A 22,820-nucleotide genomic window follows, 5' to 3' on the forward strand; every position below is an offset into this window, starting at 1 on the left:
AATGCTCTGCAAAAAAATGATCATTTTCTATCGGGAGGCGCTGAGTGAAATATTGGCGCCATCTGGCTGTAATGTACGCAAATAAAAGTTTAGAACGTAGAGTAACTGGTAAGTAGCAGCACCATGCCGTTTTAGTGAAGCGTAGGTAACACCCGCTTTTTCGTTCATAACGTCACATTTTCCGCGCAGTATAATAAACACTGTGGCATTTATAATTACTTACCTAAGCTTCCTATAAATAAAGACACACGCTACCTAATACTAACGCATTCATGTTGCGTCTGAATATGTGCAATGTTTGCTTTTCGATTGACAATTTTCACTACTAGAAACACAGCCAGGTGATCGAGATAGATGGGCGTTCAGCAAGGGGTTGAGCTTCCGCTCGAATGCCTGTACCAACGCCTCCTAGAAAATCTGTCACGTGTTGCGACCATTCGCCGCGTGGGACCACTCAGTCACATGACATTACCGTACCGTTCTGTCGCATGACAACACAGATGCTCGGAGGCAACTGTAAGAGCATTGCTGTGTTCTCAGGGGCATTCGCCTTCGTACGAGAGGGAAAGGGTAAAATCCGAGGGTACGGGGGTACGTTCGCGGCTCACGTTCTAGGCATAATTTTTCTAGGAGGCATTGCCTGAACAGACAGACAGACAGACGGACGGACGGACGGGCGGACGGACGGACGGACGGACGGACGGACAAAAGTGTCTGCGTGTAAATATCCCAAAGAAGAATATTGTCTTTAAAACAAAAGGAAGTAGTGGCAAAAGAGGTTTTAAATTTCTTGTGAAAGCTGTATGAAACAACGCAACAAGCAACGAAACAAACAGCCATTTACTCATGGTTCTCATTTTTTTTTGGCACCACTCATCATCTGACGCAAAAAAAAATATTTTCTGATCGGTAACTGGACTTTTATCTTGAAACAAGCGGTCTGACCTTTGTTGTAAGCGGATAAGAAGTATTTATCGTCAGTCGCTGACCCACTTGTAATGAATTTGCGCTAAATGATCGATTTAAATGTGGGGTTTAACGTCCCAAAACCACCATATGATTATTAGAGACGCCGTAGTGAAGGGCTCCAGAAATTTCGACCACCTGGGGTTCTTTAACGTGCGCCCAAATTTGACCACATGGGCCTACAACATTTCCGCCTCCATTGGAAATACAACCGCCGCAGATTCACGCTAAATGATAACAAACATTTACGTTTACTGCGTACGCTGTACTACATTGTACTACCGTAAAAGGAAGTTCTGCAGTGCAATGTTTAACGTTGATAGGAAGTTGTTCACTGCGTGAACAATAAAAAGAGTATGTGCCATGAGTTGTCTCGAAAAATTGGTAGCGTGCATCAGTAAGCTTTTGCTAACGTATTCTATTCCATGAACACCAGTTCACTAGCAACACTGCAAGCAACAAATTATGCTTCTTACACAATCATGCTTATGCTTCCTTTACCTAAAACTCCAAATATTTGTTATTGGTACACATATATCTTGATTAGGAAAAAGGCGGCTTTATACGAGAGAAATATTCATGTTTAGCTCACGTGCTCCTTGAGTTTTTGCCGAGATCACTTCGCTGGGATCGCTTTTGCCCATCTTGTTGTAGGAGGCGACGTAGAACTGGTAGTTAGTTCCACACAGAAGGTCTTGGAAAGTGTGGGTCGTCTGATGAGCGGAAACCTGATGCTCCTCCCAGGTTCCGTGCTCAGCCTTAACGTAGATGTAGTAACCTGAAAGTACGAAGTAACAGTTTTGACAAAAACTATACAAGATAAATTTTCATTTCGTCCATTCGTTCTTACTAGAGATATGCCGAAAAAAGGGCTCTCGGTGACTTCAACTTCTATTCGTAAAATTTCTAAGCAAAAAACAAAAAAAAATCATTTTGCCTTAACGTATGCCTTCCAACTGCCAGCTATATGCAGTGTCTTGAGCAGTATTTAGAAAAGAAAAAAAAAGAAAAATAACCCTGGTGAATCAAAGAATGTGGTTAGTACAGGTGTTACATTCATGCATATTGAGAATATTAGTGAGATCTGAGATTCAGCAGATGTTTAAGCAAAGGTTCCTGCTCCCACACTCACATAGACACACGCACGCATACACACTCTCACACGGTCTCGCAAGCTACCTCGAATGGATGGTATCGAGATCAACGTAATACTTAAGTAGTTATGACACACCAATTATAGACGTGTCTTCGCCCTCGTTTGGGCTCCACTGCAACTGAATCGACGTTGAACTCGTGCTGAAGACGCTTAACGTTGGCGATGGTGGTGGATCTGCAAAACATCAATGGACACTTATCAATATTCATCTATTCTCAGTATGTGTAGCAATAGGTGTTTCTCTATTGGGAAAGGCCGTGACACTGGCAACGACAGAAAAACTAATTGCGTCCCCACTGATTATTTCTTTGCGCGGAATAGCTCCGTGCAGGATTGGCTGACAACTTTATCTCTTCATTCACATTGCTCCTGCTTTAGGTTGTCACCCTGTTTTGTACGATGTGGTATATTGGTCAGCACGCTATTCTGGTTTTTGTGGCAGTACAGATGCTATGTCCATGTATTGAAATGAGACATTTTGCGGCAGCCGTAGTCGCATATGCTTTTTATTTCTGCAATACTAATTCTTAGATCGTATAGTACACTCTGCGCTTCTACAACTATAATAATAATAATAATAATAATAATAATAATAATAATAATAATAATAATAATAATAATAATAATAATAATAATAATAATAATAATAATAATAATAATAATAATAATTTATAAATAATGCATTACTAAAGCGAAACCTTCACAGCGGTAGCGTATCTGCCTTCGCTAGGCGTAAACACCGTAGTTGAATGACATTTTACGGGATGTCTGTAGTGATTGTTCTTAACTAAACAGTTGAATCCCGTAGTTTGATTAGAGTGAGGGTATATACAGTGACAGAAGTATATTACTGATTTTCTTCAGGCAGCTTCCTTATTTATACATCGCTATGTTTCGCCCATTTCGGTTTTATTTTTGCTATATCTTATACTCTTCTATCTACAGCGTTGTCATCAAGCTTTCAGCGCGCATGAAAGCCCTTCTGTCGGATAGTGCACGTGAAGCTTTCACCCCTCATTAAAAGAAAGTCAATTTTTTGGCCTTACCTACCGTATGTAATACAACCCTGTATAAAGGGTAGGTGGGCAGAAACTACATTTTACAGCGAAAGTTGTTATGAGATCACAACTCGAGTCACGCGCGGCACCGTAGTTGTCCGCCGCCACCGTCGCCGTCACCACCGGTAACCGCAACCACTTCGCACGGAACAAAAAGAAAACCTTGTACCAAGCACACAGTGGGGCTTGAACCCGGGTCCGCTGCATGCTATCCCGGTATTGTACCACTGAGCCACGCCGGTGCTTGTGACTTGTTCGAAAACTGCCTTAGGCAGGCTTGATGTCCGAAAAGGAATCGCGTCAATATGAATAATAAAGCGTTTTAGAACTTCAAAAGAACAACCAGGCGTCACACAATGGCGAATAGTGTAACAAATGGGTCGTCCAATGCTCCAAACCATAATAAAAGCTTGTTCTTGATCACCTATAAACTGTGGCGCCCACCCACTTCAGATATAATTTCTCATCGTGGTCAGCCACTGCATGAACAATTGCCACAAAATTCCTTGCGAGTGTTTAGGGTATACCATACTTCTCAGAAGAATGACAAAAAATAGCATAGCGAGTTCCGGCCTATACTACCCAGAAATTATTATTATCAATGCCGTAGTGGGTACCCAGCAAGTGTGCTTGCAGCAGTTACCCAATTAGTGTTCAGAAAAGGCCCTGAAAGGCCGCTCTTCTGGCTTTCGCTGTGACTGTGCTGCGCCTTCCGCGCAGGGCTGGCGTTTTTTTTTTTTCGAAGTTTAAGTTAGCTGCCCGGATGTTTTATTTGGCTGCTCAACGGTATCCCGATGACCACGTTTTAGTGCCCGGTTAACGCTTCTCGCTTTTCGCTTAAGCTCGCATGAATGCCACTGATAACTGGAACTAAAAACATATTGACCTTAATAACTCTATCGCACTATCAAGTGATTGCAAGTTACCATTCTCGAAGGTTTCAAGATGAATTTCCTCGCACGGTGGACCCGTTCCTTTTTCGTTGAATGCTTGCACGAGCACGGCATACTTCGTGGACTGCTGGAGAGAAGTAAGCACCACCTCTTCCCTGGTGCTTCCCGTTGTGTCGACTGTCTTGTAAGTATACGTGTCCGAAGTGCCGTGTTTCTTGTAACCAACGTAGTAGCCTTTCCCCACTCGCGCTCCAACGTAGGTTGGAGCGCGAGTGGGGCCTAAAAGTACTCTATAATAAAAAAAAAGTCACGTTCTATATCTTACCTGCCAGGATACCTTCAAGGATGTTGATGACGCTGCAGAAGCTTGTACATTCAGTGGTGGACCTTCGGGCGCTTAAATATAAAACAATAAACAATTTTTTGTACTCTTGTCTACGCGAGCACCGTTCGACACTTTTAAAAGAACTAAAGTAAGCGCAGTGAAAACATGTCGTGCCAAATTGAGCGATTTTATGTCACTGCAGATCTTGTAAATGTTTCCATAACCAAAGGCGAAGTCGAGTTTACTGCAAAACTAAATTGTTAAAAAACTGAACTATGGGCAGTTTCAACTCTATATGCTAGAAAATATCGTAACAACCGAAAAAAAAGGTGAGTCTGGCCAAAATACGATTTGCACAACGTGGAGAGAGAGAGAGGAAACTTTATTAGAACTTGGCCGGCAGCTTGGTCTTGGTGGCCTCAGATGGCGGCGCTGAGTCCCTGAACTCGGGCGGCATCTTCGGCCTAACAACGTGGACATCTTTTTTTTCATTATTTCAATGCCTAAACATTTTGGCTACTTTACACAAGTCATTTTTAGTGTTAAAGATAACTATTATCGGAAACTACACCTTCTTTAATAAATGACTGTAACTAGAAAAGTCTCGTAGAATCTTTAACGTCTCGTCACTAAGCAAGCCTCCCAGGTGACTTTGCACATTCCTACTACAGTGCTTTGACGTGACCACCTGCTGCATGGTTGTACACGATGCTTCTACTTTCGTTTGCACAAATAAGATTCCCTTCAAAAACATCAATAACAAAGAAAAAGTATAATGCAGAACCCAAGATGTGGCCAATGAAGCATTTCGCGGTTAGCGTATTCTTAATATATTAATAATGGATTAAAATCATGTCGCGATGGCTGCTGAGTCTGCCGAGGGCTACATGTATTTCTATCCCTTCTTGTTTGGAATTCACTATTACCTGGCAGCAAGCAGACAATAGTGAATACCGTCCCCTGTTAACTCACTAACAGGTAACGGTTTCGCGAGATCACTTTAACAGTAAGGCGTGCACTTAAAATTGAGTTGCTTGTGAAGTACGCCTTCAAATTAGTGGTATGCTGCCTTACATATTTTCAAATTATCCTCACCTTCTTCATCGGTTGTGACTTGTATTTCTTGACTGAACTCTCCAGCACCCAAGGAGTTCTCTGCTTGAATCCTTACGAGGTACGTGGTGACTGGACGCAGATCCCTGAGAGTAAGCGTGGTCACTCTTCCTTGAAGTTTACTTTCCATAATATCTCCACTCCATTTGGCTGAAAAAAAAAATGAATGTGGTGCTATTCGTAGCTTAGCGATGAGCGATCAGTGATTAGACCTTTGGAAGTTCCAAACGTTTTACGCCATACTCGTTTATTGTGTGCCTAAATGATTATATCTCACATGCGATGTTCCTGCACGTGAATTCTGCTGTGTCATTGCTTAATTGGTGGAACAAAAGGTTTTCGTCTTGAGGATACACCCTATCGAAAAATTGTGAGCCAATTTTATAAACTCAGGGTAAGCTGTATGGTGCTGCACGTTGGACATCATCTGCACATGCGTAATTTCTAAAAAGCTTCCAAGTTGTTCTGAAAATTCAGAGGTTCCCAAAAGAACTTCTTTAAAGAGCTTCTGTAAGAAGTTCGGTGGTAATTTAGAAGTTTTTTAAGAACTTAAATTGCACTTAAATGCTGATGTTCGTCATATGAGTGAAAGGTAATTCTAGAACGCCATTAAGGAGTTGCCCAAACGTTAAGTGATCAACTCGGTAAAGAGAAATGGGTTGACCGTGAAAAGCCTTTATAGTAAAGGAGTCAAAGCAACGCAAACAGCGTACTCCCTGAAGTCTTGCTCTGCACTCGATAAGCAGAGATGGGACTGTTCCCCGTGTAAGGCTGGTCCCAGGAAACTGTCATCGACCGGCTTGTGACTTCAGACGTTCCCACGTTGAACGGGGCCCCAGGAGCTTCTGCGAAATACAGAGACGCATGTTCTTTTTTTTTTACTTTCGGTTGTCATTCGAATGCGGCCGTTCCTGTCGATAATTGTCCATCCCTTAAGATATTGTTTAGTGATGGACGATTATCGACATAAAAAAAAAGAAATTTGCGATAGACGGGAAAGCTGAGAGCACATCATGAAACCAAGTAAAGAAACAAATGGAGTGCTGCATAAAAGGCTAGAAACGTACGTGTACATTAAGGTATACATTAGGGACTATTTAATATTATTGATTTTCAAAATAAGTACAAAGCTAATTGCCAATCGTAAACTTCAACATTGATTACTATTGTCCTCTAGTTGAGCCTCTGCATTCTGTTTTGTTAAACAAACTCTATACTTCAATAACGAAGCACAAGAGGTGGAAATTTCCGGAGTCATCCAGTACTATGGCAATGCCACATTATCCGATCTAAGCTTTGCTGAACACCCACCTCCATTTTCAAATATTCTGCTGTGAACGTTGTTACCCTACGGACGCTTACCTTGCACAATCAGCTGCGTCCTAGTTTCATCCTTGCCATGTTTGTTGCTGCCATGACACGCGAACAGTGCCGAGTCCCTCCGGTCGACGGCATGAATCTCCAGTTGTGATTGGACGCTGTCTTCAGTCTCGCTGGTTTTTATTTCAAACCTAAAACGGCGCGATGCTGCAGTTAGAATAACTGTTTCGGTGCACTAAATGAATAATAATATTATCAATACCACTCGTGAGACGCTTATTCGGCGACATCGCTTTATTCAACAAATAAAACCAAATTCTAGAACCACAACGTACTAATTAAATTCACAGACACCATGCAAGGTATAATGACGTATTTCAACAAGTGCTCGGCAGTGTGCTTCTAACTAGTGGTCATGCAGCCTGTCATTGAGCAAATGAGCTTCCTGCGAGCACTCCAGTTTTTCATACAACACTAAAATACGCTACAAGACCGCCCAAATTATATTCCTTGCTTTTCGAAATTACTAACAGCGGTGTACCTTTCTTTTTCAGCTTGACGTTCTTCAAATCTGTTCTCGCTCTTAACCTAATTTTTTCATGAGTGTGTGAAACCTTACTAAAATCTTCAAAAAAAAAAACGTATGCGTATAGTCGGTCAAAAAACACGTGCTGTTATGCGTCTGTGATCATCCTGTTTTTCCAAGCTGTACTTCTCATGCAAAACGAGTTTTTTACTGTAGTGGTAATGCGCTTGGGGAGATCTGCGTGAAACTCCCAACTTTTCCGTACGAGCATTAAGCATTCTTCGTATTAAATTAAAACAATCAGAAGTGATTTTTTTTGCCCGGCTTGCATTGGTCATTGTATAGACCCCCATCTGCGAAAACAGAAATTGCCTTTGGTGCAACTGGTTTATTTCGCTCTGCAAATTTGCCACAAACTTACCGTTGATCTTGCTTCGCAGATATCGATTGGCCGTTCTTGCTCCATGAGATGGACAATGGCTTTTCACCGAAAACTTCGCATTTGATGCGGGCCGTGTTGCCTTTGCGGAGAGTTTTCAAGTTGAATGCGTTTTTGAAGTGGGCTGACACTGCAAGAGTAAAATAAAAGAGAAGAATTACAAAGAAAACTAAAAAAGAATAGGTCAGTGCTTTGCCGAGGAATCTTCACTGCAGTTCCGCATGCAGTGGCACCTGGCTAACATTTCTGGAGCTAAAGCTTTGGTGCAGATACACTAATTCTTGTAAAGTCAACATATATGTCACGTTTATTTCATTGTCGGAAAATAAAAACAGCTCGAGCCACCTGGTGCCATTACTCTCACATATCGCACTGGCCTGAACTTAGGTGATCGTCGTTTAAGGCTCATTTTATTCAATAACAGCTTTTACGTGCAGTTATGTGATATGCTATGAATCATGATTCGTGAACTGCGCGTGGGAGATAAACCTCGTGTATACTCGCGGAATCGTTACAAGAAAACTTGGGGAGCAAAATAACCAACTCAAATCTGCCGTGTCGATATTGCTGTGCATTCATGTGTACGCTAATAATTCGAAGGAAATATTGATACCCGACACTCACCATGTACTTTCAGTTCGATGACCTTACTAATTCCGGATCCAACGCCGTTGCTGGCCTGGCAGAGGTAAAAGCCGGTGTCGTTGCGCTCAGCCTCGCGTACCATGAGCGAGCCGTTTTCAAGCGTGTGTATGTGAGAGTTGCTGATGATCGCTTTGTACTCGGTCGGTCTTGCGGCTGGAACCAGAAGATCACAATTTCGGACAGCGGCATCACGCGTTTGTCAAAGAATGTCGACACGAAACATTTAGTTTCATAGCGTCGTTCCAAATTAACAGTTCAAGCTTCCTGTGACTACCACGTATATTCTCATATTTTAATGAATGGTTTCTTCCATGTCCTTATTCCTCAATTCATAGCGTTGACCACGAAATCACAACTTTAGGCCGATGTCGAAGCTTTTGTCATTATAAATACCCTTCTATCTATCTATCTATCTATCTATCTATCTATCTATCTATCTATCTATCTATCTATCTATCTATCTATCTATCTATCTATCTACGTTTACCGCGATATTTAGTACGTGTGGCATGCGGCATTTGTGGCACAGCCATTGATGCAGATTTCAGTTCACAGGTGCCGCTGCTTTCGGTTGCCCATCAGCTATAAAAACACGCCATTACCCACCTGATGATTTTTCCCACCATATCCTGGGCGGAGGGAAGCCTTCAGCTTGGCAGTCGATCACGACGTTTTCTCCAACCACCACCGCCTTCTCTGTAGCGGCCGGGAATGTCGGCTGCCGGAGGCAGCGAGAAAGGAGACGTGAAGCAGGTTTGGAGTTGCAGGGCAAGACTGTTTATTTCCACTCCGTGCGAGTCGAGAGCTCCCCTCGACGAGGGAGAGAAGGAGGCACCCCCGCGTTCTTCTACAAGAAAGAGGAAACGGGGGCCACCAAGCGAGCAGACGTAGCATGCTGCCGGTCTAATCCCCGGAGCCGGCCCCGACAACACGTTGTTCCCCGAACACGGAGGAGGAGGAGCTGGCGCCGCGAGTAGGCGCGCTGTCGACGGCCGGCTGCAGACGGGATAGAAAAGAATGCGGTGGTGCTTAGCAGCTTCCGCTACAAAGGCTCCCCCCCTAGATTGCGGAGCTTTTAAAGAAGGACAGCAGTTACTGGCTGAATAGTGGAAGGTCACAGTCCAATGGTTAGCACTGAAATCGTACGTGAGAGGCTGCTTGAATGGAAACTTCAATATGAGCAGGCTTGGCGCGGTCAACGGCGACGACTTCTCGTTTCCCCCGCACGTCGATTGCGATGGTTTTGTTAGTACGTCCCAAAACTTTGAATGGGCCATCGTACGGCGGAGTAAGGGGCGGCTTCGTTGCGTCGTGTCGCACGAACACATGGGTAGCAGAGTCCATGTCAGGAAAAGTGAAAACTTTCCTGTTGCGGGCGATGCGAGGTGCTGTTGGCCTGAGTTGCGCGAGCCATGCGCGCAGCTTCTCGATGTGATCGGAGGCTGTTGGGGCGGAAGGTGTGTGGTCGGAGAAGAATTCTCCCGGGAGGCGCACTGTTGAGCCGTAGACCATTTCCGCTGCGCTGAAGCCGAGGTCTTCCTTCACCGTTGAGCGTAGGCCAAGAAGAACGAGCGGGAGCTTCTGCACCCAGTGCTGGCGGTCGAGTTTCGCTGCCAGTGCGGCTTTGAGTTGCCGGTGGAAGCGCTCAACCATTCCGTTGCTGGCGGGGTGGTAGGCGGTTGTATGCTGCAGCTTCGTGCCGAGGAGCGTTGAAAGTGCGGAAAAGAGGTTGCTCTGGAATTGCGGTCCCCGGTCAGTTGTTATGCGGGCGGGGCAGCCAAAGCGGGACACCCATGTTTGAATGAAGGCCTGCGCGACGGTCTCAGCTGATATGTCCGCAATTGGTATAGCTTCGGGCCACCGGCTGTACCTGTCGATGCATGTGAGCAGGTACCTAAATCCTTGGCAGGGCGGTAGTGGTCCGACGAGGTCAAGGTGAACGTGGTCAAACCGCGACTCAGGAGTCCGAAATTCCTGTAGTGCAGCCCGATTGTGGCGAGTCACTTTCACTTGCTGACACGTTTCACATGTCCGAGCCCATCGTCGCACGTCCGCGTTGACTCCGGGCCAAACGAAGCGTTGCGTTATCAGCCGCTGGGTGGCACGGACACCTGGGTGGCTGATGGAGTGGAAAGTGTTGAATACCACTCGGCGAAAGTTCAGTGGGACAAAAGGTCGTGGTGCTGCCTGGGAGGTATCGCAGGTTATTGTGCTCTGGACGTAGGGAAGTGCAACCTCCGAGAGCACGAGTGAAGATCCCCCTCCCTTCAGTCTTGTCAACTCGGGGTCGTCCCGCTGAGCTGCGGCCATAGCTTCGAAGTCCAGGACTTCTGTGCTGGAAGCATTGACGCGAGACAAGGCGTCAGCTGCTTCGTTTTCGACCCCGGGAACGTGGCGGATGTCTGTAGAAAACTCGGAGATGAATGAGAGCTGACGGATCTCTCGTTCTGAGTAGGAGGAACTGTTGTTTTTGAATACGTAGGTGAGGGGCTTGTGGTCTGTCAAGATGTAGAACTCACGGCCTTCGAGGAAGTAGCGGAAATGCTTAATGGAACAATATATTGCGAGCATCTCCCTTCCAAAAGTGCTGTACCGTGCTTCTGCAGGCTTCAGACGTTTCGAAAAGAAGCCCAGTGGCTTCCACTGGGCGCCCTCCTGTTGCTGCAGCACTGCTCCGACCGATGTGGAGGAAGCGTCCACCATGAGGCGTGTAGGAGCTTCAGGCCGTGGATGAATGAGGAGGGTAGCCGCGGCTAGCTCGTCCTTAGCTTTCTGGAAAGCGTTCTGGTGTTCGTCAGACCAACAAAATTCTGGTGCCTTTTGGTCGTCTCGGCGCAGCAGGTCGGTCAATGGCTGGAGCACTCGAGCACAAGACGGAATGAAGCGCCGGTGGAAGTTTAAGAGCCCGAGGAACTCCCTCAGCTTGCGAAAAGATGGAGCTGGAAACTTCTTGACGGATTCCACCCTCGATTCCAATGGCATAATGCCTTCAGCAGTGATGTGGTGGCCGAGGAAGTTGAGCGCCTCTACTCCAAACACGCACTTTTGAGGTTTCAACACCAGACCGTGCTCATCCAAACGCTGAAAGAGCTGGCGGAGGTGCTCTTCGTGCTCCGCAGGCGTTCTGCTGGCCACCAAAATGTCATCCAGGTAGACAAAGATGAAAGGAAGACCCCGGGTGACCTCATCCATGAACCTTTGAAAGGTCTGTGCGGCATTTTTCAAGCCGTAGGGCATGCGGACAAACTCAAACAGGCCGAACGGAGTTGTTATGGCTGTTTTTGGTATGTCCTGCGGTTCGACGGGGATTTGGTGGTATGCCGTGTTGCGGGTCGGAAGGAAGGTCGCTTCGGATTCCACCGCAGCCACCAGTTGTCGTGATCCCACCGATGCCAACCAGTTGTTGTGATCCCGGGGTGCTGTGGTAGCGTGGTGTAGCTTCGGGTTGAGGAAACGACCGCTTACAAGATGGGGATACGAAAAACAAACAAGGTTTATGGCACTAATTACAAATATTTACAGCATGATGTTAAGAGTTCACAAACCACGAGCGTGGTGGTTAAACCTTTTCTTGGTTCAGAGCCATCACATACTACGAACGTGGTGGTTGAACCTTTACTGGGTTCAGAGCGACGTCCTGCACTCTGCGGCGCCGTTATAAGCCCTCTCGGGCTCCTCCTTCTTCAGTGGAACACCAATCACATACACACACAACAGGTGAGGGGTACGAGCATGCACGGCGCACGTGAACAGCCAATTTCGAGTCAAGATCACTGCACTTAAAGGTGGCGCCAGAGAGTCTTTTGCTCGTCGTGTATGTCGCTGGTCGAGGGGTCCTAAGCTTCGGACAGCAGACATCAAACGGTCCGCCAAACGGTCCGCTCAATTAGCCGGGCACTTTGTGGCGGCGGTCGCCGTTTCTTCAAAGAAATACGCTCTTTGTTGTCCCCTCCGGAACGGCTTACAGCTTCGTGGCGACAGGACGTCTCATCCGCCGGCTAGCAGGGACAATAGCTGGCGAGCATAGACATTCGGCGAGTCGGCTACTTGTTTGGGGATTAAAAGAGCGCCGCTCCCCCGTCATCTCTGGACGCTGGTTCCGAGAAAACTGGAGTTCCAGGCGTGGGAACGCGGCCCGGCTACGCTTCTCAGCGACAGCATGGCGCCTGCTGACGCCGGTCATAACAGCCGCTACAAGGTCAATCTTGCTGTATATTTTCGTACCTGCCAGCCGCGCGCTGAAATCGTGAATGTGTGGCAGAGGATACTGGTCCGGCGTTGTCGATGCGTTCAAGGCTCTGTAATCACCACACGGGCGCCAATCGTCGTCCTTAGGCACCATGTGTAGCGGCGATGAATGGTTGCTAGACGAAGGGCGTACAATTCCCAGCTGCAGCATATGCTCGAACTCCCTGCGTGCAGCTTGAAGCCTTTTGCTGGACAGCCGTCGTGGCCGGGCGGTGACTGGCGGCCCGGTGGTGACGATGTGGTGAGTCACGTTATGTTTCACCGGCTGTTCCGTGTTGCGCGGCTTGGTGAGCGAGGGGAATTCGACCAGGACGTGGTGGTAGGCTGATACTGGCTGGAAGGCGCAGATGCCAGATGAGCAGATGTTTGACTCCAAACCACGTACTTTGAGAGATGTGTTGTTATCCTTGAGGCAACGGTCACGTACGCTCACATCCAGGTTGAAGTGGCTGAGTAAAACTTGCGTTGGGTCTAGTTGGTACATAGCACAAAAAAAGAAGTTAACTTCTTTGGCGCAAACAATACGGAAAAATCGGCGTCAATCTGTTTCTTTCCTCGCCTTCTGTTTTCCTTTTTTCCGTATTGTTTGCGCCAAAGAAGTTAACTTCTTTTTTTGTGAAGTGGCTGAGAAAATCTGCTCCGAGTATGGCGAAATTAAAATCCGCCACCACGAAGACCCAGCGAAACAGGCGCCTGAGTCCGACGTCTATTGTCAGCGAACGGAAGCCGTACGTAGCGATGGCAGTGTTGTTCACTGCCTGCAGCGACGATGTGTTCTTGCTACGTCGGCGATCCTCGGGGGTTGCCGGGACAATAGAGATTTCGGCTCCCGTGTCGACTAGCAGGCGCGAGTTGCTTACGCGGTCGACTACGAAAAACAGGCGGCTGGGTGGAGGGCCGATGTCGTAAGCCGCCGTTAACGACTGGCCGGAGCGTTTCCCGGAAACGAGCAAGGTTGAGTGCAGCGGCTAGCACCCGTGCCGAAACGACGGTGGTACCAGCAAACTCCGTCCTGTGTATCTCGTGCATGGCTTCTCTGGGAAGAGCTTGGGTGTCTTGAAGGGGATCGGTTGCGTCGTTGCTCGTCCTGTTGGGGAGCGCCAGATAGCACAAGTTTCTGCATGGTCTCGGTAAGGTGTTGCAGTTTCTCCTCAAGGCGCGACAGTCGATCTGGTTGCTCATGTGTTCTTGCAGCAGCTATGGGCGCAAAGGTTGGAGTTGAGTATTCCGTGATGCGATCGGCAAGTTGCGCGAGTCGATCAAGGGACGTCTCATTTGAACCCGCGAGAACCACGCGCACCGACTGGGGGAGCCGTTGCAGGAAAAGTTCACGAAGAAGTGGGAGCTGGCCGTCCTGACGCGCGTGCACACCGAGTAGTTGCCGCATACGGTGCAGCAGTTGGGAAGGTTGTTGGTCGCCCAGCTCTTCGCGACACAAGAGCTGCTGCAGTCTGCTTTCTTCAGGCGCCTCGAGGCGGTCCAGCACCGTCTTTTTGAGGGTGTCATATTCTTCTTGCGCGGGGAGTGAAACCAAAATGTCGTCGATAGCGTCGGCGATTTCGGGGGGCAGGGCTGCGACGACGTGAAGGTATTTTGTCGACTGCGAGGTGATGTGCCGGAGTTGAAAACGGGCCTCCACTTGGCTGAACCAAACTCTTGGATTTTTCGGCCAAAAATTTGGTAGCTTCAGTTCTGTGGCGATGACCGCAGGCGTGGAGGCAGCAGCGTTGTCGTCGGAGCTCATCGCGGCGTGTTCGTTGAAGCGTTCGGGTCACCAATTTTGTAGCGGCCGGGAATGTCGGCTGCCGGAGGCAGCGAGAAAGGAGACGTGAAGCAGGTTTGGAGTTGCAGGGCAAGACTGTTTATTTCCACTCCGTGCGAGTCGAGAGCTCCCCTCGACGAGGGAGAGAAGGAGGCACCCCCGCGTTCTTCTACAAGAAAGAGGAAACGGGGGCCACCAAGCGAGCAGACGTAGCATGCTGCCGGTCTAATCCCCGGAGCCGGCCCCGACAACACGTTGTTCCCCGAACACGGAGGAGGAGGAGCTGGCGCCGCGAGTAGGTGCGCTGTCGACGGCCGGCTGCAGACGGGATAGAAAAGAATGCGGTGGTGCTTAGCAGCTTCCGCTACATCTCTCTTGGAGCCACTTTCCATCTTGGAGGCACTGAGATCGCCACGTCACAAAAGCAAAAAAACAACAACAACAAAGAATTTATTTTTCAATAGTCAAAGTGAGCCTTGAGCAACGTTATATCTCCATTATCACCAAGAATAGCAGAACGGCTAATATGCCTGTTCCTGTTTTTTGTTTCGAATGAAGGAAGGGGATATTATGTTTCGTTTCTTTGTTTTAAACAACCTTCATGAAAACCAGTTGTATAATGCCGAGGTAGATATAGGGCACGTTAATTGTACTGTTGAAAGTCTATTGTAGTAATTGGGATATAGATATGAAGAAAGCAATATGGACGATGGGACGACTTGCCGCTGGCAGGGATCAAACCAGCAAACTTTGAATTACGTGCCCGACGCTCTTACCAATTTAGCTGCCGTGATGGTAATCCCCTCGTTCAACTATCGGGTAATTATGCGCATGGGACCAGAGAAACACTGGCACTCACCGTTCACGACCATGTTTGAAGAATAGTTCGCGGACGCCGCCAAGTTCGATGCCACGCACGTGTACTCGCCACGATGCCGGTAGCCGACCTGAGCAGGAGAGACGAGGAAACTATTTTTGCTAGTTTGCTTCGGCTGAAGCATATGGAAGGCGAAATGGGCCAAATAAGTAGCTCGAGCACTTTGAAAATTACCCCAGCTGACTTTTAGCAATATATCAAATGGGACGCCAATGTTTGCTTAACCTCCCAGCCTTCCTAATCATCTCTCTTTTTTTTTCTCTATACCTACGACGTATGAAAAAAAAAAGCGAAAGCGTCTTACACAAGTACAATGCTGCTAGAATTGGGATTTTCGAACGGCCAAAGAGGGCAGTATACGGCAGGATGAGGCAAGGGTGTTCGGCTCTATTTGTAGTACTACGTTTTTCAATATTTTATATGAGAGCATGTACAATACGAAATAGGCAGGAAGCAGACGAAAATTGCCGTGGAAAAGGGCACAACACCGGCATAGCTGTGAGGACGGATGGATAGATCTATTGAAAAGATAACTTTGATATAGTTCGTCAGAACGTGCTGTAGCACTTTTCGCGGCACTTCTACATCAGAACACAAAGGCCAAGGCTCCATGCTGGGTCGCGGGCCCGTTGGACTGCCCATAACTGTAATTCGAGTCCGGAGCAGGGAATAGCAGCCTTCCATTGGACGGCGTGATGCCTCTATCGTTGCGAAATGCGCGGCACCACCCAAATGTATTATAAGCTAAGTGCGAAGTTTATTAAAAACAGGAAGCATAATGTGAAAATATCCCCTTAAGACCCCCAAATGCTTTCTAGAATGACAACAAAACAGTTTGGAAAAATGAACAAAAATGGGAGAAAATAAGGAAAGAATAATGAAGAAACAAAATTCGCGGAAACACACACACACACACAAAACTTGGGGTGGTTTTGTAAACTACTTCAATTGATTAAGAAGGCTCTCACCTGTTTGATGAACAACGTGGAAGAATATTCGTTGCTCGATTCGACCTTGACGTTCCTGCCGTCCGGCGCCACGGGCGCACTATCCTTGAGCCATCGGATGCGCACTGGGCTGTCCCCTTCAAGCACGGAGCAGGTGACGATGGCCCGCATGCCTTCTTTCAAGTTCGCCGGAAACGAGAAGGGACCCACAATAGGTGCCACTAGACACGAAAGAATAAATAGAGTGAGAATGAAAGTGACGTAAAACAAGCACCGCTCGACTGGTGGCACTCACCCATGACGCTGACGTAGAGTTCCCTGGAGGCAGACCTCCCGGAGGGACCTGTGGCCGTGCATCTGTAGAAACCTTCGTCGGCATTCCGCTCTACACGATGCACGGTGAGCGTGCCGTTTCGGAACACGCTCTGGCGCTTGCTCTGCGGGAGCCGGGCGTCCCCTGTGGCTCGTAAATGTAGACGCGCGAAGATAAAATAAAATAATAAGAGTGGGGATGCTATAGCTTATACATTAGGCCACTACCATGCTGAAGTTACAACCAGATGGAGGGTACTTGTAGGCTTCGGTGTAACAGTTCTTATTCTGCTCGGCTGTTAAACAGACAGCCGCGTGTTCAATCTCGGCTGTGGCGGTCCCATATATATTTAAGTAGTTATAACAGAAGAAAATAAGACAAAAGTGCCGATTCGTAACTGTCCCTCCTTACAAGGACACCTCGACAGGTCATCACAGGAATGGGGTATGGGAAATAAAAGATATAGGGAGGCTAAGATTAGAGAAAAAAAAAGAAAATGGAGGCGAAATGTTGGAGGCTCGTTCGTTGTGCGGTGTCAAACGCGCGACAGATGTACATTTGAGAAGTTCTTCCTCCCGGCGCGCCTCATTACAATATGGGGGTTTCATCACGTAACGCCCAAATCCTTATTGTTATTCTTAGTCAACTAGTTGTTTTCACTCCATTATTATTCTTACTTCTTGGCCTCGTCAAATGTAGCGCTACAATCTTATGAGTAACATTATATCACCAATAACCCCCTTTACGTGTATTCAGGCCCCTATTCTTTGTTTTCTCTTTATATTATTATTATTATTATTATTATTATTATTATTATTGTTGTAGTAGTAGTAGTAGTAGTAGTAGTAGTAGTAGTAGTAGTAGTAGTAGTAGTAGTAGTAGTAGTAGTATTAGTAGTAGTAGTAGTAGGGGAAAGAGGAGGAGGAGTACTGGTAGCAGTAGTATTGTTGTTGTTTTATACTGCTTAGTTTCGTAGAGTATTTCTGCGAAATCTTGGAGCTACTGCTTTTCTTCGCACTCACCTTTGTGCCAGAATATCTGGGTGAGCGGGTATCCGGCGGCCGGACAGTGGACGATCAGCGTGCGTCCTGCCAGAACGGACACGTTGCGCATGACACGAACGAACGGATGACCCCTGACGTTCATGCGCGCTCCGTGGGACACAGTTTCCACGTCGTTGCTCGCGTGACACTGGTATCGGCCGCCGTCCTCGGTTGTCGCAGCCGTTACGTTCACGAAGCTGTTCACCTGCGATGGTTGTATGCCAGATGTCCCCTGCTTGTTCGTGAGGGCAGCAAAGCAAAAGAAAATGCTGGAGGTGACCCTAGTCCCACAGGTCGGCAGAACTTATGGAGCTCACAGAGACTTGCGGAATATTTCTCGTGCATTGAACTCACTAGAACTCACGCTCGACAATTTTTTTTTCTCAACTGGACTTACTCGAACTCACACTCATAAAAATGTTCTTCAACCGGACTCACTCGGACTCCATAAAATATTACGCACCCGAACTCACCTTGACTCAGACTTACGGCTCAATCTGAGTCTGAGTGAGTCCGAGTCGACTAGTGTGACTGTTAGCCTAGAATTACGTTGTTCAACCATGATGTAAATGCTCTATAGCATCAATATCCCAAGTAATGGGTTCTCTCTTTGGCACCTTTCGATACACTGCCTTCAAATAAAAGTTATGAATGGTCGTAAACCAATGTGAGGTCATATGTCTTAAAAAAGAGGACAACGTATGATATATTTATTTAAAACTGCCTTGGAAGAGTTTGTGGGGAGGGGGAGGGCGGAAAGTGAAGACTTGTCCTTACGCAATTTACGCCTCTGATCAATAAATATTGAAATGGTGTATCAAAGACTCTGCTTTGATATGCGTGCAAGAATACGTGAGTATAAACATAAATCCAGGTAATGCTGACAGTAATCTGAAGATGAGTATTTATGACGATAATTCAGAAAAAGAAAGTGAAACTCACTCAGACTCACTCATTCAAGAAATATATCTCACGCTTCGTATTCATTCGAACTCACACTCAACAAAATTTTCCTGAGCCAACTGACTCGGACAGACACTCAAGAAAATTTTCTTCAACTGGGGTCAATCGGACTCAAACTCACGAAAATATTACTCAATTGGACTCACCCAGACTCAGACGCACGGCTCGATCTGAGTATGAGTGAGTCCGAGTGAGTTCACCGATTGAAGCCTAGTCCTCGACTTAGGCACCTGGTGGCAGCACTCAAACGTCATCGTTCGTGTGCTCTGGTGTATTCTTGGGGATTATTTCGCGTGTACTCCGCTGACGAAGCGGATTCCAGAGGCCACGAAGAAAAAAAGCGCGGGGTTGAGATCTCTTCCGCCAGGTGCCGCAATGATACCAGCTGCTCACGAAATTTCAAAGAACCTAATCACCTTTCATTATTATTCTGAATGTCAATGAACCTCTATCCGAAGTTACCTTAGGTTCCGATATAGCACGAATCTAATATATATTTCAACTTGAACCGGAACCACATGTTTCTATTTTTCAAAGTACGTTTAGGATTATTCATACAACCGGAAGTGCTTGGCGAGATATCCTTGAATGAGAAAGAAGAGTATCACTCGTTAATAGCGTCACTAAACACTGCGTCGCTGGAAGCAGGAAAAAAGGAAACGGAAAGGTAGAAAGCAAATTGCTTAGCAAGCATCTGGCTGGCTACTCTGTGCTGAGAATTGAGAAAGGAAAAAAAAAATGCGAGCGCTGTGTAAAAGACAGGCGCATCAGCCGGGCCAGTGTTCTTCTGCCTCAAGTAATACATGGTGACCAACACACCTGTCCCTCGTTAGTGACGAAATCCCCAATGCGCACTCGCATGCTCTCGATGACAGGCTCTCCGTCGAGACTCCACGTGATTTGAGGCAACGGCTCACCCGTCGCTGCGCACTTGAGTGACACCGGTGAGCCTGGTTCCACGGTCTGCTCGGCAAATCGGTGAACGAGTACGGGAGGATCGTCTGTACGAGAAAAAGAGTTGCTCCGTTCAAACGACGTGCTAACATGTCCCTTGTCTTACCATGGAATGAGAGAGAAAAACTCCTTTGAACGCCTTTATGAGTTCGCATTTCCTACTTATGCGAGTCTCTTTGAAGGGACGCTAAAGTCAAACAGTGAATCAGTTTAGGTTGATAGACTCTGCTCTAAGAACTCTTATGTCGAAAGCTACATCAACGTAAGTTCATTATTAGAGGAGAAAATCAAGGTTGAAGTTGCATTTTAAAATTTCAGGCCATGATTTTTGTGCGTGACGTCATGAATTTCGGGATGTATTTTTCGCGTTTTTGCAACATTGGCCTCATGAGAGTTTCTTAAACTTTATATGTAAGGTCTATTGCTCATACAAAGGGCACCGTGCTTCATTATTGCCAATTAAGCACTACGTAAAACCTGGTAGAAGCCCTCGAAATATACATCGTGGTGTTTGGTGTGGTAATCTTTACACTTTAAAAGGTTTTTCTGAGGAACTGCGCAATTACCCAAAAAAGGGCTCTTTGCTTCTCCAAAAGGTGAAATGCGCCCAAAAGATTGCGCACGGCACGGCAAGTAGGGGCACTCTCCCCCTTGTGGGGTAAAGCACCCGTTTTCTGGAGTAACTGCAGGAATGCTCGCACCGTGTGCAAAAGACCCATCGGTGCCCACACAAGCCAGTTTCCTGTTACATGGTGCCGTAGCGTGCTGTGGTGTAATGGTTAGTATACGCGCATGCGGAACTGTATACCGCAAATAACAGAGGTTTTTAGGCTGTTCGGCACACCGGTATTCGTGAAATACTTTGCGTGCGCAGAAATACCGGTTGTGAACTGCACATGCGCGAGCTCAGTAAACATAACCGCACCACTGAGAGCGGTTGCCTTCCCCTCGATTCTATCAAGGGGCCGTCAGGTTGTCTGCGTACACAGCTCCGTACCTTCGTATAGTTGCATTTCTTTACTTCCAACTTTTGTTGTTAAGCCTCGAAAGCAAAGTACTTGTGTGCATTCGGCACCACTTTTGAGACACTTATTCAAAGCAATGCTGTAGGCTCAGTGAGTGGCGCTCACGAAATCTCGGAGGTCGTAGATTAAGTCCTAATTATTTGTGCTCTATTTTTCACAGATGGCGCCACTTGACGTGGTAGTAGCTATAGGGCACACGCAATTCTGTAAAGTGCCTCGCTTTGCGTTACCCGAATACCGGACAGATCAAAAACCCCCATCATGCCATGGCTGTCGGCGCTTACCGCCCAGCGTGATCTCGGCTGTTCCCTGCGCCCAGTCGTAGTCGTTGAGCGCGAAGCACTGGTACATTCCTTTGTCGTCCCGCAGCACGTTCGGTATGTGCAGTCTCTCCCGCGTGAGCATCTTGACGCGCGAGGAGACCACGGGCTGACCGTTCTTGAGCCACACCACGGAAGACACGGGGTGACCGGAGGTGGTGCAATTCAGCGTCGCCGGAGCACCCTCGGTGGCCACTATTCGCCTCGGACGAACGGTCGCCGTCAGTGGTGCTGCGAATGCATTGCAGTGCACACCTCAAGGTATCGCTATGTTTGCACTGAAGTCGCAAACAGTATGTAATTTATTTGTAATTAATCAGTGCGCTTGTTGAGATGTATGAAGGTTCATATGGAAACGCAAGAGAGACGTGTTTCTAATGATAGTTTCAAAATATATAGTGTATGCACGGGTCTGTTTGAGCGCACGGTAAACTCCTGGTGTTTAGGTACTGCTCGTGCATAACAAATGTAGCCAAAAAAAGCCATTGTACATCAGTAGTTAATTTGTCACGTGATGGGCAACATAGAATCTGATCAGAAAGGTCGCTTCAAATTTCATATTCGTTTCTGGTAGAAGCTCCGGTGGCAGAGTCATAACCAGAAAATTTATTCATAGGAATGTTGATGTATACAACGGCTAACTTTAGCCACCGGTGGTCGATGTGGAAGTATGTAAATAGATTAGTGTCCCCCGAAAAGTTAAAGCATGAAGAAACTTTGCGGAATGTCAGAACCCTCTGAACTCTGCCCTAGTGGTACAATCACTGGCTGACATGTTAGGTTCATTGCTATTTGATAAACGACGAAGGCAAATCACTGAAGTGGACTGTGCAATTTGAAGCTATATCTGATGTCGCCATCTGGGTGAATAGTTCAACATTATCTAACTAGCTTCACCATCATATAAATCATATACACAGTACAAAGAATTGAAGTTGGTGGTGGTAGAACTTCATAGGGATGAAGAAACAGGCGCTAATTTATGCATCTCAATAGGAAGCACAGCTAAGCGCCGGTGGTAGTTTACCTGTGATCGTGAGTAGCGTCTCCATCTGGTCCTCACCGATGGAATTGTTGACGATGCACACGTACTTGCCACCGTCGCCAACAACGGCGCGTCGGAATAGGAGCGTTCCGTCAACCTGGGACACTCGACCTGTCGAGTCGAGAGAGACCTTCCAGCCGCCTTCCAGTCGGTGCCAGGAGTACGTGGGAATGGGGTAACCCTGCGCCGCGCACGGTATCTTCACGTTGTCTCCTTGGCGTGGCCGCACCAAGGGCCTGCGATCGGTCTGTCTCGGCGCTGTGTTCACGTGCGTGTCTGTACAGAAACAAAACAACGGTCCAAGTATAACGGTCCCTTGTGCGTTTGCCCAAACACGACTCAAACGCGCAAGTCATGTTCGTCTTCTTTTAACAGCGAAGCAATTCTGAATCAACCCTTGACCTCATAGTTTCATAGTCTCGCTCGTCGGAGCTTGGCAGTTTCATAATAGTTCTGGAAAAAGGGGAGAAACAACGTGGTGGTGCGCCGAGTGTGGATGAGAAAAAAAAGCATATAGGTGTGAACTGAGGGAAGGGGTGGGTGGTTTGTTTTGGAGTGAGGGTGGAGGGTGCAGCTCGGAGGAAAGCCCAAGTTTATCAGAAGACCCGTTGAAGGGAAAAGGGGGGATATCTAAGGGCACCGGGAGGCTTGGTAGAAAGCGCACGCCAGACATTGCCTGGGAAAGTATAGAGGAGGTTGGTGGTTGTTTCTTGAGAGGGGGGGGGGCGTTCTTTTAGAATGGCCAAGACTTTCCGCAGTCCCGAGAAAGAGGGCACCTGACGTAACCACCCGCGAGAAGTGAAGCGTGAAGAGGTCAACGCCATCGCCAAGCATTAATGACGAAAGATGGCATCAGCTTTGCTGTTTCATTAGTCCATGGGG

General features: G+C 47.2%; 1 protein-coding gene across 1 annotated transcript in view; it reads right to left on the bottom strand.

Annotated features, from left to right (window-relative positions):
• The window catches only part of LOC142793076 (cell adhesion molecule Dscam1-like), an 80,453-nt gene that overhangs the window by 18,782 nt on the left and 38,851 nt on the right, over window positions 1-22,820 (bottom strand). Inside the window, exons 4-20 of the mRNA XM_075885732.1 lie at window positions 21,921-22,214; window positions 20,858-21,124; window positions 19,414-19,595; window positions 17,611-17,836; window positions 16,571-16,732; window positions 16,297-16,496; window positions 15,318-15,398; window positions 9,048-9,198; window positions 8,421-8,594; window positions 7,779-7,926; window positions 6,874-7,022; window positions 6,225-6,356; window positions 5,494-5,661; window positions 4,399-4,469; window positions 4,107-4,356; window positions 2,198-2,296; window positions 1,559-1,744 (exon numbers count right to left, since the gene is read on the bottom strand). Coding sequence (XP_075741847.1) covers window positions 1,559-1,744; window positions 2,198-2,296; window positions 4,107-4,356; window positions 4,399-4,469; window positions 5,494-5,661; window positions 6,225-6,356; window positions 6,874-7,022; window positions 7,779-7,926; window positions 8,421-8,594; window positions 9,048-9,198; window positions 15,318-15,398; window positions 16,297-16,496; window positions 16,571-16,732; window positions 17,611-17,836; window positions 19,414-19,595; window positions 20,858-21,124; window positions 21,921-22,214 — 2,940 coding nt within the window. The remainder of the gene's footprint in view (window positions 1-1,558; window positions 1,745-2,197; window positions 2,297-4,106; window positions 4,357-4,398; window positions 4,470-5,493; window positions 5,662-6,224; window positions 6,357-6,873; window positions 7,023-7,778; window positions 7,927-8,420; window positions 8,595-9,047; window positions 9,199-15,317; window positions 15,399-16,296; window positions 16,497-16,570; window positions 16,733-17,610; window positions 17,837-19,413; window positions 19,596-20,857; window positions 21,125-21,920; window positions 22,215-22,820) is intronic.

This window comes from Rhipicephalus microplus, chromosome 2 (assembly GCF_043290135.1).
Source record: "Rhipicephalus microplus isolate Deutch F79 chromosome 2, USDA_Rmic, whole genome shotgun sequence".
Classification (NCBI taxonomy): domain Eukaryota; kingdom Metazoa; phylum Arthropoda; class Arachnida; order Ixodida; family Ixodidae; genus Rhipicephalus; species Rhipicephalus microplus.